The following is a 15,301-nucleotide window of genomic DNA, read 5'->3' as shown; positions in this document are numbered from 1 at the left end:
TCTGGTATTTATGAAAGGCATCAAGTAGCTTACTGTTGTCTATTGACAACCTCAAGAGGTCTTCTGTGGTCTAAAGAAGACTTCAAGTGTCTTTTTTTCTACAAAAGTCCTTAAAATGTTTTTCTGTTCCTTTTAGAAGGCGTCAATAGTTAGATACTCCTACAAATACATAAATAACACATGTTGAAGTAATAAAAAAAATTCCCGCCATATCGAAATTTTCGTCCCAGTTATGTTGGCAAAACCACAATTCTCCTTCAAAGTCCCATCTGTTTTATTTCTCCCACAAATTAATAAAGGAGAGATTTCTAAAGCAGGAGGAGGCATTGTGACTCACAAGAGAGCCCATGTGCTCTAAGTGAGCGTAAATTTGTTATCGCTCACAGCCTGTGTAGATGCTAACACGTTGTGAACAACAACAAATTTACGCTCGTTGAGAGCACAAGAGAGACCCAAAAATGTTCTCTGCCTCACTCTGTTCTAAAGTCCCCATTGCTGCGACATTCTCTTTTGGGGATTTTTCTCTCAAATCAATTGTCATGCAAAAATATACATATATGGGAGAGTTCGCTCTCTCTCTCATCGTGTTAATGCACTTTTAGCAGTTTGCAGTGAAAATTTTGCATTACAAATTTTCCGTTTATTTTCTTTTTTGGAGAGAGTAAGAAATAATTGCAGCGCTGTATATGCTATATATGTATTTACTCCCCCAAACGCAGGCAGTAAGTAACAAAATGCAACAACCGATATGAAAGTGCATTTCGTTGTCAGACAAACATCCTTCTCCCAGCGCCGCCATCATCATCATCTCCACCCACTCGATACATGCTTGGATGAAGGCATATTACAATAATGTTTGTTGTGGAAAGTTTGATAGATTTTAGGACCTCTTAAGCGGAGTACACATCAGCATACACGAATGACTGGCAACTAGGTGTATATTGCTAATATCAAGGTCGAGATGAATTATTATTTTTTTCTAATATTTAAAATTGAAGAAATTGAAAAATAATGAATCACCTGCCTCAACCCTGTCCGACATGTAAACCTGGATAAACAATACCGGCATCAAAACAAAGAAGTAAAAAAGGCTTTTAGGAAGCATAAAGGAATAAACATACATACATGGACGAACTTTCAACATTAGCTAAAGCCGCAGCATATAAAATCGCAATAGGAAGCCTCGTCTCGAACCTCAGCTGCAAGTGTAATGATGTCTTCTCTGAATTCTGAGCTCCTGTGGGACCCTTAAAAATCGTACTCCCTTTTGTCTTTTTAAACACAATTTTAAATTGCTGGAATTTGGAAAGTTATTTTACCTCACATTCCCATTGATGATGCATCTTTGCAATGCGTGGCAGCATACACACTTCTATATCTACATATATACAATTATAACGATTTGTTTAACAAGTAACGAGTGCACATATCTGCCTGCAACATAGTTGCCGTTCAGGTTTTGTCGGTTTAATTCCAGGTTAACTGAAGGTCGACAATTGCCTTCTTTTATTACTAAAGTACATACTTATGTTTGTAGATATGTATAGTAGTATGTTTGTATGTTCTTATACATACCGATGATACCTTTCACATGGCTTCACCATTTATCCTTACATGTTGTCATCGTCGTTCGTAAACCATCATTTTGTGGTTTGGTGCATAACTCTGTTTCCCGGTAATTGAATTGTGAAACATGATTTCACTGTTGGCTGCTGATTGGCCTCTCGCTTAATGCGATTTTTCACAGATATTGGGTCGGTTAAAGAATTTAAACAGCAAATTCATCATTTAAGATCCATACAATGTCTAGCATTTATAGAAGACTTTCTTAAGGTCTGCAAATAATACCAAAATTACAGTTTTTGGGTCATAAAGAGAAAGTCGATGGTGAAGGCCATAAAAGGAGGCTTTTTATATCTGTCCATTATAAAAAATAAACTCAAAACCATGTTTCTTTCATTCCTTTACTTCCCCGGAATAACAACTCCTTTGGTCAACTACATTGTACTAACTAGTTTAATTTATTGTGTTTACTATTGTTTTTCTTTTTCTTCATTCTTTCTTATAAATTGAATTATAAATTGAACATAAAATTGAAATCAGAAAATTAAATTTCTACAGGTTTTATTGTTATATATCTAGATAATATGAATGCCACCAGTATGGAGGCACAAACAAAACAAAATGCAAACGTATAAAATGATTCCTCGGTAAAGATATCGGTAAACGATGGTATATCACCATAGATCTTCTCGATGACAGCCAAAGTGCCGGTATGTTTGCTGCGTTTTACCATTGTTGTGCAGTGAAAGTTTTACTTCTTCTTTTGAATCTTTTTGCCTGCACCAGCTATCTTTTGTTTTTCGGCCTTGGTTAGTACCTTGCCGGTATCTTCTTCTTCAGGTGCCGCTGAGGAAATGTGACGATTACACAATTGCAATATTTCTAAAGTATTTAAATTGGAACTTAGCAGGCGAACGTCTTTTACTTTGAGTTTTTCTGGAATGATAGAATGAGAGAGAGAGACAGGAAAGAAGATTAGATATGCTGAATGTATTAAGAGAAATTTGATTCTATATAACCTCATCTATTATGTTGTCTCCAGGAAACCTCAAGAGCTGTTTTGTTGTCTCCAGGAAACCTCAAGAGCTGTTTTGTTGTCCCTTAAAGACCCCAGGAGTATTCTGTTGTCCCTAAAAGACCTCAGGATGTTTTCTGTTGTCTCTACAATACCTAAAGTGGCCTTTTGTTGTCCCTACAATACCTTAAAAGGTCTTCTGTTGACTCTGGGTACCTCAAGGGGGGTCCTCTGTTGTCTGTAGTAGAGCTCAAGAGGTCTTCTGTTGTCTATGGAACACATAAAAAGTTCTGCGGTCTACCGGAGATCTTTAGAAATTTTCGATTGTCTGTAGAAGACCCCAAGAGGTCTCTTATTGCCCTTAGATAACCTTAAGAGGTATTCTGTTGTCCCTAGACGACTTTAAGAGGTCTTATGTTGTCTCTAAAAATGTCATAGAAGACCTCAAGATGTCTTCTGTTGTCTAAAGAAGATTTCATGATGTCTGCTGCTGTGTATAGAAGACCTCAATAGGTCTTCTGCGGTCTATAGAAAACCCTCAAGAGGTCTTCTGCTGTCTATAGAAAATCTCACGAGGGCTTCTGTGTATATAAAATTTCTGCAGATCTTCTGTTGTCTATAGAATACCTCAATAGGTCTTCTGTTAACCGTAGAATATCTCAATAGCTCTTCTATTGTCCCTAGTTGTCTTCTGTTGTCTATAAAAGACCTCAGGAACTCTTCTGTCTACCAAATACATCAAGAGGTATAATGTCTAAATAAGACCTCAAGAGGTGTTCTGCTTGTAGATGACCTCAAGATCTCTTCTGCCTATAAAAGACATAGTCCTTTTTACCAATTTTTAAGGCTTGAATTATCCATTACCCCCACAGAGTTTGAATCTCATCTTCGACATCTTATTGTGCCCTTTTTATTTAAAACTGGCCTCGTCAACTTGACCGGATCCACGGAGACTACTCACAGCCTAAGCCTATATGAAGCGACGTGGTGTTTCTGACGCACTATAGCCGTTGGCATTACAGATCTTTGTATTTTGATAGCAGTCTTCGAAAGCAAACCAGTTCCATCAGAGTCAAAGACATTTATTTCTAGAAGTGGAAGGCATTTCTATTGGTTGAGATTATCAACTATATAACCTACCAATGACTTTTCCAAATTTGGGAGCAACGGCATATCTTTCCTTTACCGACAGTATTCGGAAAAATGTGAAATAATTACCACAGATAGTGCTTTTTATGCAGATTCTAACGCTGTTTGTTGGGGAAATATGTATACTTCCCGAGATATGGGCCTCTGAAGTTCCGAAAAATCCCTTGTTAAAGGTCGGCTACTTAGAGAAAAAAATTAATGTAAAAGAACATTTTATTCCCGTTCCCGAGATTGGCTCCTGTCCATAGGAGAAAGTCTCAAATTCCCAGCTGAAGGCCGGCTATTAAAAGAAACTTACGATTTTTGAAAAAAATTGCAAACTGTCGTTAAAGGAAATTTGTTCCGTTTGCTGATAAAGTTCCCTTCATCTGAATGTTTTCAGAAAAAAATCTACCACTTTCTAAATAAGTCCTATTAAAATTTAAAATATCAAAATGTAATTAAATTATAACAACAATTTTCAGTTTTACTCACCTTGTGCCGATTCTATTAAAGAAAATTTAACTTCTGCAGGCTGGCGATTGCATACAATATCAGTTTTCACCACACACTTGGGATTTGTTAACACCACTCTCGGAGTAGATAATAGAAAAAGGAATTCTCTAGAAAAAAAACGTATACATTAGGAAGATTGTTTACAAAATGTAAAAGTGGAAGAAGCCATAAAACTATTTTTAGATAATAAAAACCCCACAATTTATTTTTGTTTCTTTTTAGGTCATCATCTTCTTTCTATTGATTGCTGTTAACTAGGACAAGTAAAGGCCCCCGAGGCGGCCTTTATTGCAACTAACAAAAACAATGACCCCAACACCAACAAAAATGTCCACAGAACGAGAGCTGGCCAGTGGTGGGCCAGCTCAACTTCATAACCTACCAATGAATTTTCCAGATTTGGGAGCAACTTTAGCCGTGGGAATTATCAGTAAAGTATATGGTAAGTAGTTGAAGAAATACTGTTTCCAATTACAATTATAAAATTTTCTTAAAAAAATCGCTTTTGTTAAAACACCAATGCCGTGTGTGTCCACTTGTATTGTCTAGAATCTTTTGACAGTTGCTTTGGGGTAACATAAAAAGAAAATTTAGTTTTTCCTCCATATGTCATCGATTTTTATTGGCGCATGCGTTTTTCTTTCCCTCCCGTGCAATGTTGGGAAGGAAAAATCGGAAAATGCAAAACACCACCTCTTTCCGCAACCACCCCCACCCCACACTTATTCCTTACCTCGTTGATTTTACATTTTCGGCAAAGGGATCGAATGTGATTGTTACGCGATTAACACCGTTTAAATTAACACGTTTCAATTCTTTACCAATGGCCGATACAATACCCTGTGAACGTTTCAGGGCACCACTATAATAGATGGACATTTTTATTGTTTTCTTTTTTATTTAATTAATAATTTTGCAAAATTAACTTTTCGGTCTGCGTGCTGTTTTGTTTTGTAACTGGTTCGCTCTCTTGTCAGTGATGACACTTGCCTTGACATATGGTTATCGATAACGAAGGAATATTTGTTTCCTGGTTAAGGTACTTGGCCACACCTCAAATTTAAGCGGCTTTTACGTCTAATGTCATGTTCACATGAGCGTTTCAATTACGTTGTTCGCCTGTCGAACGACGTACACGAAATTACCCGTTTCCACGACACCATTCATAATTAACAGAAACATAAACAAAATTTCTTTCATTTTTGTTTCCTTTGGTCTGTTCCAGTACTGCACATTTCTACACATTTTTACTATTTTTTTTCGATAACATAAAGGAAGAATCGGTTATCGGAGTAAAAATGTGTAGAAATGTGTAGTACTGGAACATACCACTTGTTTCCACGTAAATTTGAACCGAAACACACATAAAATATACATTAAAAGAACAGGAAAAGCAATAGACTTTCCTTCAAATGTATATTCTATATTATACTACACACTTTTCATTCATTTTTTCCATAAATTCTAAATAATTTTGTAATTTCCATTTTTTTATAAATGTTTCTATTTTCAAAATTAAAGAGAGGGAGAGACATTTCAAAACAAATGCTCTGTTCCAGAACCTGCAAGAAGCTACTACTTTTTATTACGATAACATTTTTTCCTTTATGTTATCGAAAGAAATAGTAAAAATGAGTAGATTCTTGCAGTACTGGAACAGACCAATAGTTTGTGTATACAGACTTTCAGTTATTTGTTTTCTTTTTGTTTCTGATTTTTTCGCGATTTTGAACTTATTGACAAGAAATGTGTGTGGAATTAAGAAGGAAACATAACTTTTTTCCTTCCGCATCTATATAAAATGTTTAGTTCATTATTTTCCATTTATATTTTTTCTTTTTTCTAAAAATTTTTGTGTTTTCAACAAATTTTTCAATTTTGAATTAAGACATGTCATAAATAATTTTTTCGATAAATCCTCTCATTTGTTAGGGATGGGTCTTTTTTATTCGTCGGTCAGAGAGTATTTCTACTCGAACAACGTAGAAAAATCGTCGCTCGTTCATAGAATTTTGTGTGGGGAAATAAGTAATTTATTCGTAGTTATGGGTCCAACAACGAATAGAGAACGAACGACGTGTTCTGAGCCACCACCAACTTGTCAAAACTTTAGTAGACAATAATTGATGATCAAAAATCTTCTGATATAGGAGAACAATTACTAATGTAGTAGGAATAAAACTTACCATAGTATTTGTGAACATTTAAAAATGGGATTACCAAGCAGGACTATAGGAAAAATTTGGAGTTTTAATTAACTGACATAATTTCGCATATGCAATTATCTAATGAAGTGCGATATATATACTAGTTCCCAAGCTTTGCCTTCGTCTGCCACACGTGAAACGTAGCGTAATGGTTGAATGCGTGGGACTTCGGTAGACTCCTAATTTTTCAATGTATATAATAGGTCTAATAAGCTCAACTCGCAAGAGAATTAATTAAATGCGTCATTTATGTTGTTGATTCCATAGAATATCTGTCAAATAAATATCAAAAATTCCCAAACACCTGTTTTAAATGCAAGTGTAAAATGAGTTTAATGGAGCAAGGCTCGGATTTTTCGCACTTTTGGAAGAAATCTCATCAAAATTAGTGTACGTTTCACAACCTGCAAGAATCTACAAAATTTACGGCGTTTACGAAGTTTTACAATTTATTTTTATTGTAGAATTACTGCGTTGCATTGGCAGTAAAACATCCAAATCCAATGGAAAATTTACAATTTTCTTTTTAAGTTCGTTCTTTCACAATATATAAATATTTTAGCTCTGTTCCAGAACTAAAAAGTTTTTACAATTTAAACCACTTTTACACATTTTGCGTTCCCGTACACAAAATTTATATGAAAATCGTTTACGACTTTTACCACTTTATAAAGTACGGGAACAGGCCAACTGACAACATTGAAAAGCAGAAAATTTGCGTTCATTTTGGGACACATATGAAAGGTGGAGGATGTGAAACGATTGGTTTGTTCCAGCAATGCAAGAATCTACCCCACGATCAGTTTTGACTGTCAGTTTTGCTCAAATAATCGGTGGCTTGCCAGTGTGGCGGTTCATTTTTGTCAGTCATCAGGCAACCACAAAATATTTTGTGGTTGCTGGACGGTTGGACAGTTATCGATAATTGCGAAAAATCGACATCAAAACTGATCGTGTGTACTCCGCTTAATTTATACTATTTTTTCGATAACATAATGCAATCGAAAGTGGTAAAACTTGAAGATTCTTGCACGTAAAGGAACAGAGCTATTATTTATAAACACCACGATTATCATTTGCAAACCTCGACTTAACGCATTTTACAATTGCACTTAAACAGGTGTTTTTTGGAGTTTACGTCATTTATTTGACAGATATTGTATGGAATTGACAATTTAAATGATGTATGTTTTATAAAACATGTTATATGTAAAATGCGTTTAATTTGCTTCTCATAAACCACTTGTTTCGACAAATCAAAATAATTATTTGTTGTACTTTTCATTTTGGTTGTACTGCAGCCATCATGCCTGTTCCAGCACCTGCAAGAATCTTCAAATTTTTACTACGATAACAATTTTTCCTTTATGTTATCGAAAAAATTGTATAAATTAGTGGATTCTTGCATTGCTGGAACAGACCAATCGTTTCACATCCACCACCTTTCATATGTGTCACAAAATGAACGCAAATTTTCTGCTTTTCAATGTTGTCAGTATTGGTTTATATATTGTGAAAGAACGAACTTATAAAGAAAATTGTAAATTTTCAATTGGATTTGGATGTTTTACTGCCAATGGAACGCAGTAATTTTACAATAAAAATAAATTGTAAAACTTCGTAAACGCCGTACACATAAAAATCCAATGAAATTTGCAAGATAAAACGTGAAAATATTGAAAAAAGAAATGAAGTCGTGAAAAAAGTGAAGAAGAAAAAAGGCCAGCAAGAAGCAGCAATTCACACACACACAACCAAACCACGTACCGCCACCACCACCTTTTAGAAGAAAGAAAGAAAAACACAAAAACCACACGACGGCCAAAGAAGTCTCACCATCTTGGAAGCAAAAAGCAAGCAAAGCATACAATTTTACAAGAAAATTCAGCAATTCCAAGCGATTCTCCTCGACAATTACGAATTAAAATATATTTTTAAAGAAAGATAAGCATTTACATAAAGTGATTCTTAGTGTTAGATAATTATTAAAAAAAATATTTTTTAAACAAAAGAAAATATACAACACATAAGCCAGAAGAGAGTGTGTAATAAGAAGATATATTAAAAAAAACGTGCCTAAAATTGTGTTCTTCATTTGCTGCTGTGTTTCAAATACAAGGAAAAAATTTAGAAAAATTCTTCTAAGCCCCATAGAATTGTAACCAAAACCACAACAAAAAGTTGCCATTTGTGTAAACGAAACCAAACGAAAAATCCCAACAACAACAAATCAATTCTCTACAAGAAACAACAACAAAACAATTGATACAACAAAAGGCTGATCCACCAACCAATTCATTAGTTTATCAAAACAACCAACCAACCAGACGGAGATACCAAGTCTACTTATTCTATATAAATTCATCAAGAGTATTTAAAAAAAAGCTAACAAAATGTATCCCGTTGGACAACGTAAGTTCTTTATTCATCATCTGTTGGAGTAATATTTAAGATGATGGTGTACAAAAAGAAGGGGGAAACAAAAAGACAATGCAAGGAAAAATAAGTAATTTTTAAAGGAAGCTTGTGTGTAAACGTCATAGGTCATACGTGTGAATGTTCTTTCATGCACACACAAAACTTTGTGCATGAGTGTGTGTGCGTTGCCTTATTCATTGCATTTCTTGTTGGTGAAACTTGGCAGCACTTTATTACTTGCTGCTGAATGCACGAGGAGGAGATGTATACCTCAACGAAATTCATGTTGTTTTGTTGACATTTTTTCAACAAGTGATAAACAAAAATAAAAGTTTTGTTTTTGCAATTTGCAAAACATAACATGAAAATATTGTATTTTTTGCTCCCACAAATAGGTACAAATATGAGAAAGGTTAATTTGATAGACGTATACGGCCAAGTGACCAAGTAGGGTTAAAATAATTTCTAGAAATTTCTTTCAACTAACTACAGTAGATTTAGTAGGTTGTAACCCTTCGAAGCAGCCGCATTTCCAGAACTGGATGAAACCAAAAACGTACTTACTTTTAAAACAACAACAATAATCTGCTCAACTTTGCGAAAAGTGGGGATATGTGGTGTTGTTTGACTGGAAATTATGAATAGACATCGGATTTTGCATATTTTTCAAAAATGTAAATATAAATGCTCTGTTCCAGAGCCTGCAAGTAGCTACTATTTTTTACTACAATAACATTTTTTTCCTTTATGTTATCGAAAAAATCGCAAGAATTAGTAGATTCTTGCAGGTTCAGGAACAGAGCCAATTATTTTGATATTCTTATATCTTTGAATTTTTGAAAAAATATGCAAAATCCGATGTGTGTGAAAATTCGCCAATTTATATCTGCATTCGTTAAGCAATTTCCAATTGAGACAGTGAGGTTGTATCTCAGACATACTAGCCCTAATTTGCATAGGCCATTTCTTAACGAATTCATTGCCATAACCCCGTTTAAGTGGAGTAGGGACGAGATCCTTATGTCTCTTTCCGGTAGCTAGTTTGGTATTTATTTCGTTGCTATACCTGCTTGGTACTTTCTCATCTCAAATGCTGACTTTGAGTCCCGCTGTGTTTCGTAGCATTCCTGAAAATGCCTCCTATTTTTTTTGTTTTTTGCTTTAGGTTACTTACCATCGCAGTTATTTATCCGAACCATTTTAGGTCTGTGGAGAATTCTCCAAGGTTATGAGACACGCCTGACAATGCTTTCGGATAGAGAAACCCAACAATGTCCCAAACTTAAGAAGGATCTGAAGAAACCTCTGCTTGATATTGTTTTTCTATATCTACTACCCAAGATGTAAAATATCGAGAATAATCTGGCCGCTAATATCAGGAAGCACAACATTGTCTTTACTTTTTTTCCACCTCTTAAAAATGGAGATCAGAATTGGAACTGTCGCCAAAGTCACATACGATCCAGAAATTGCAAGTGAAAGGACACAAATACTGATTTCTTTTTGAGAATTGTGACAATTGAACATTTATTTTATCAGTGCTTTAATATTAGACACACAGACTAGTGCCTACAGTCTGGGTCCACAAACCATTTTACGTCAACCGAGTATCCAAAGATCTCCAGGATATAGAGACATACGAGCCACTCCAAACCTAAGGAAATTGCTCACTAAGATATAGAGATCAATCTTACCGATGTCAGAAAGCAAATCTTGTGCCTCCCTTCATTTCTTATTCAAACTGAGAACTGCTATCTAACCAAACCTCTGCCAATAGCCCAACTGATGAGAAAATTGGGCAGCTAAGTGCGAGATGTGCTTGTTCTAAAGCACAGGCGCTCCGAACATTTTAACCAGTGCAACATTAATTCGAACCATCTTTGGTCCACAGTAAAGGGCTTATCTGCTTCCAAAATAAGTCTTCCTGCTATCGCCTTCAATAACTTCATGTTCTGCCGTCAATTAATTGATCATCGATCTTAGCAGAACAAGAGTCGTTATGCGAAGATGCAAGAATCACATTTCTGACATCATGAATTCCACCCTTCCAAATGATATCACGCTAATTGCCAATTGCCTTAATGGTAGGAAAGCCTTTGCCTTATTCCAAGGCCAAAAGTCCAAATATCGGAAGATAAAAATTTTAATGCCACATGGCGTGGACATTTCACTCATTTTTCATTTTGTTCAAACATCTTCCGAATCTCCTCAAGTCACCAGCAAACATTTCGATGGTGTCGTATGCAGATGACTGTTCCATCATGGCATCAGGTGAAAATATTCATGACGTGTTGCTCAGATTTCCGACTATCTAGCCATCGTCGATAATTTCTTGTTTTGTTCCCTACAAAGCCATCCATTGCGGGGTCATTTCATCCATTTTGATCAAACATTATTTTGCGAAGCTCCTCAAGTCACCAGGAAACATTTCCATGGTGTCGTACAATTTCATCATGGCATCAGGCGATAACACAATCCTGTTTTATTCCCTACAAAGTCATCCGTGTCACATTTCACTTCCTGGTTTTCTCTTGAGTTCGTTTAAACACCTCTTGTGGTCCTCTAGAGACAACAGTAGACCTCTTAAGGTCTTCTAGAGACAATAGAAGACCTCATAAGATCTTCTAGAGACAACAGATAACCTATTGAGCTCTTCTAGAGACAACAGAAGACCACTTGAGGTCCTCTAGATACAAGAGAGGACCTATTGACGTCTTCTAGACGTATTGAGGTCCTTTAGATACAACAGAGGAGCTCTAGAGGTCCTTTAGGGAGAACAGAAGACCTCTTGAGGTCTTATAGGCACAACAGAAAACTCTTAGGGTCTCCTAGAGACAACAGAAGATGTCTTGAGGTTCTTTAGATACAACAGAGGACCTCTTGAGGTCCTCCAGATACCAGAGAAGATCCCTTGAGGTCCTCTAGATACAACACAAGACCTCTTGTTGTCTTATAAAACAACAGAAGAATCTCAGCGTCTCCTAGAGACAACAGAAGGGGTCTTGAAGTCCTTTAGAGACAATAGAAGGCCACTTGGGAGCAAGTTGAATGTAGTGGCTGGATTTGGAACTTTTTCCACAGAAACTTTTCAAAAATTAAATTTTTGTGGAAAATAGCCGGCCTTCGGCCGGGATTTAAGACTTTCTCCTATGGACAGATACTAAACAGGGCTAACGCGATCATAATTTTTTCAAAATTATTTTTTGTCAAAAATCATATGGGTTTTTCAGAATTTTCGAAAACTATATATCGGGAAATACGGACTTCCCGCACATGATTTTTATATTGGCGTAGTCAGCATTTCAAGACCTACCTGTGGACAAGATTTCAGAATTTTCTGAGTCCAGCGACTACATTCATCTTATGCCCAAAAGATCTCTTGAGGTTTTCTATGGACAACAGAAGAGCTCATGAGCTGCCATAGACTTGGCCAATGGATGTGGCGAGTATCCAACTTGATTCACACAAGTAATTATATACCTATTTTCAATATTTTTCCCTTCTTGTAATTATATACTTCAGGAAAGAACCCTCGAAGAAGTTCCTTGTCCACGGGATGTGGGGAAACCCATGCTGGGTATACCTTCCTTGATGGAATCTCCGCTACAGAGAACGCAGCAATTTTTGCCCCCTCCCAAAGGTCGTTGAAGCCATTAACGGTCTTCTTAAGGTACTCTTGCGAGCTCCTGTTGAGACATTTGATGACCTTAAATCCCTTCTGAAGGAAGGCACCGCCAAACTGACGTTCACCCTGATCTACCTCAGTGGACACAATGGCTCTACGAAGACGAGTATCGAAGAGCAACCAGTGACTTTCGCTGATTTTTCACGAAGGGGTCAGCTCTGTCGATGATTGCAACCAGGAGATCGTCATCGGTTGTCACTGTGGCCGTTTTGTCGTAGGGTTTCTTACGTCCTTGATCACGGGCCTTGGTAGCAGATTTTCCCGAGGAAATGGACCCCTTCTTAGTACTGGTGCTACTTCCCTTGGCTTTGCGATTAAGAACGCCAGCATAGAAGTCCGCCGAGCTGTTCTAACATAGAATATCCTTTTCTGATGTTTTTCGACCGAGACATTCGTTAAAGTTGATAACTATCAGCCTTATTCTGAACGTAAATCGTCCATGATTTTCTGTCTCTGCCGTTTCAACTTCAAGGATATAGTGAGATAACTCCCGTGGAATTTTCATTTAGAATAAGGTTGTATGTTTCTGGGAATTCCAGAAAATAAAGGTAAAAAAGGATGTCACACGAACATTTTGGAAAAGTAAGTGTCCCGTCTTTAATATGTGCATTGCACCGTGGTGCAATGGTTAGCACGTACGCCTTGCACTCAGAAGGTCTGCGGTTCGAATCCCAGGCCAAGCAACATCAAATTTTCAACAGTGGCAAAACTCCCCCTCAGTAATGCTGGCGACATTTCCTGAGTATTTAAGCCTTGAAAAAACTTCTCTACAAGTGGTGTCGTAAGACACGCCGTTCGGACTCGGCAATAAAAAGTAGGTCCCATATCATTGAGCTAATATGAATCGGCGTGCACTCATTGATATGAGAGAAGTCTCCCCTGTCCCATCTGGGATGTTTGTGGAACAATTATATATTATTGTTCTCCAGCGCGACGCATCATTCATATTGAGTTTTTCAACAACCGAAATACTTCGAACATGTGGGAAGGGTTTAGGGTTTGATCCGGTACAGTTTTGTAGAGCTATTGATCTGATAAACTGAAACACTGATCGAATTTGGTTGGATAGGATAGACAAGAAATTTAATTAACTGATTTACTGACCACTCAGTATAAGGTTTTGAGTTGCTATAAGGTCTTGAAGCTCAAAAAATGTCATCTGTGTGCGAGTATACGGACCTTGAAAAGAAAATTTTGAATTATATATCGTATTAATTTGTATATTATAGTTTCCAATTATCGCATTCGATATCGAATTATTTTTTTTGAACATGTACCAGCTTGATGAAAATTAAAAGTCCGACCGAATTACATCGATATCGAATGCCACACATGCCTCAATTAGCTCCACTTTGTCTTTTTGTTTCCCCATCCTCTGTACATTTCATATAAAGAATTTCATAAATGTTTAACCATTAATCACCATATTTTCTTCCTGTTCATCCATATGCACCATAATGTCTAATCAACCATAACATAACGGGGTTTAAATAAATATTTTTATTTCATTGTTTTATTTTTCTTTTAATAATTGGTTATTTTGTTTTTAATTTTTTTTTAACATTTTTTTGTTTGTTTTTTTTTATTATTTAACATTTTTTGTTTTTTATTTTATAATTTTTCTAATTTTATTTCTCAATTATAGAAACACAATGGACTACTCCCACGCACACAAGGCCTCAGAGCCCATCTCAACAGCAGACTAGCTTCGATACACTCACATGTAAATTATCTAATTTGAATATCCTTCTATTTCTTCCTACCTTTTTTGTCAAAATTGTCAATTAGAGTATTGAAATCTGAGTTGAGTTGTATCATTGAAGAAAAAAAAAATAATAACAAAGGTGGTGCAAGTAAAAACAAGGGCAATTTTTGCAATGTTGAAGGAAAGACAACCTTTTTGAAGGAAATTTTTTCAACATTGTAAACCTGTCATAATGGTCTGTTTCGCTATAAATCGAATTGGACGAAATTGAGCAAATGGCTGCAAAGATCACTTTTCGATTCAAAATAAAAATAAATGAACCGTTGGCAGTATCTCCATTTCGTTCTATTCGATTCATAGAGTAGTAGACCTCGCGTTTTTGTTCACCGCCTCTTTTTTCTAGCCAAGTTTTAAACTAACCCTCTAATAAGTGTTTTTCTTTTTGTTTCATTTTTAGTTTTTGTTGTTTAGTTTGTAAAATGTAATGATTTTCTTTCAACCGAGTTATTAAAACTAATTGTCGACTAACCAACCAACCTTTTCTATCTCTAGCTTAGTCAGTGTTCACACACGGCAGCCTTTCCAAAAGTAGCTTTAGATGTCGTTTACAGAGGCGATTTTTTTTTTTTACTCATTTGTAAAGGCTTCTGGCAGCTCATTAAATGACAAAACAATCCGCTGAGATTTGTGTTGCCAGGTAGCATTTCCTTTTGGGGTATAAAAAATGCAGCTTCTAGACGTATTGTTTCTAGTATGTAACGCTTTTTATACCCTCCACCATAGAATGGAGGGTATAATTTAATTTGTCATTCCGTTTGTAACACATCGAATTCCCTATAAAGTATATATATATATTATTGATCAGCGTAAAATTCTGTCCGTCCGTCTGTTGAAATCAAGATACAGCACGCAATTTTTAAGATAGATCTTTGTAATATGGTATAGAAGTTTATATTACTCCTAGGATGTTTGGTATTGCAAATGGGCTATATCGGCCCACGTTTTGATATAGCCTCCATAGAAAGGTACCACCTGATTTTCGGTATTTTGAAGGTTGTGGCCTC

At 36.0% G+C, this 15,301-nt stretch overlaps 3 protein-coding genes across 16 annotated transcripts in view; 1 reads left to right on the top strand and 2 right to left on the bottom strand.

Annotated features, from left to right (window-relative positions):
* AGO1 (protein argonaute-1) overlaps window positions 1-15,301 on the top strand; it is a 70,481-nt gene that overhangs the window by 42,220 nt on the left and 12,960 nt on the right. For 11 of the 14 annotated variants that reach the window (XM_073990508.1, XM_073990502.1, XM_073990510.1 and 8 more), the window contains one exon: window positions 4,445-4,664. In XM_073990508.1, coding sequence (XP_073846609.1) covers window positions 4,529-4,664 — 136 coding nt within the window. In that variant the 5' untranslated portion in view covers window positions 4,445-4,528. Of the gene's footprint in view, window positions 1-4,444; window positions 4,665-7,892; window positions 8,842-14,177; window positions 14,256-15,301 lie in introns of those variants that run through there. The other 3 variants (XM_073990516.1, XM_073990514.1, XM_073990515.1) reach the window with 3 other exon arrangements.
* On the bottom strand, window positions 1,999-2,296 carry LOC141405799 (uncharacterized). The gene has a single exon (XM_073990521.1). The coding sequence runs from the start codon at window positions 2,294-2,296 to the stop codon at window positions 2,108-2,110; it is 189 nt and encodes a 62-aa protein (XP_073846622.1). The 3' UTR covers window positions 1,999-2,107.
* Window positions 2,108-5,207, bottom strand: mRpL53 (mitochondrial ribosomal protein L53). The gene is made up of 3 exons (XM_073990520.1): window positions 4,956-5,207; window positions 4,202-4,329; window positions 2,108-2,499 (listed from the first exon to the last, which is right to left on the bottom strand). Exons 1-3 carry the CDS (start codon window positions 5,099-5,101, stop codon window positions 2,315-2,317), a joined length of 459 nt encoding a protein of 152 aa, XP_073846621.1. The 5' UTR covers window positions 5,102-5,207; the 3' UTR covers window positions 2,108-2,314.

This window comes from Musca autumnalis, unplaced genomic scaffold (assembly GCF_047663935.1).
Source record: "Musca autumnalis isolate F117 unplaced genomic scaffold, ASM4766393v1 scaffold_5, whole genome shotgun sequence".
In the NCBI taxonomy this organism is placed as follows: domain Eukaryota; kingdom Metazoa; phylum Arthropoda; class Insecta; order Diptera; family Muscidae; genus Musca; species Musca autumnalis.
This window is presented reverse-complemented; position numbering and strand designations above follow the sequence as displayed.

Coding starts and splice junctions, on each gene's coding strand:
- mRpL53 (XM_073990520.1), bottom strand. CDS start 5,101: ATGTCCATCTATTATAGTGGTGCCCTGAAACGTTCACAGGGTATTGTA. Junction 4,330..4,955: donor GAAAATGTAAAATCAACGAG/GTAAGGAATAAG, acceptor TTTTTTTTCTAG/AGAATTCCTTTTTCTATTAT. Junction 2,500..4,201: donor TTTAATAGAATCGGCACAAG/GTGAGTAAAACT, acceptor CTATCATTCCAG/AAAAACTCAAAGTAAAAGAC.
- LOC141405799 (XM_073990521.1), bottom strand. CDS start 2,296: ATGGTAAAACGCAGCAAACATACCGGCACTTTGGCTGTCATCGAGAAG.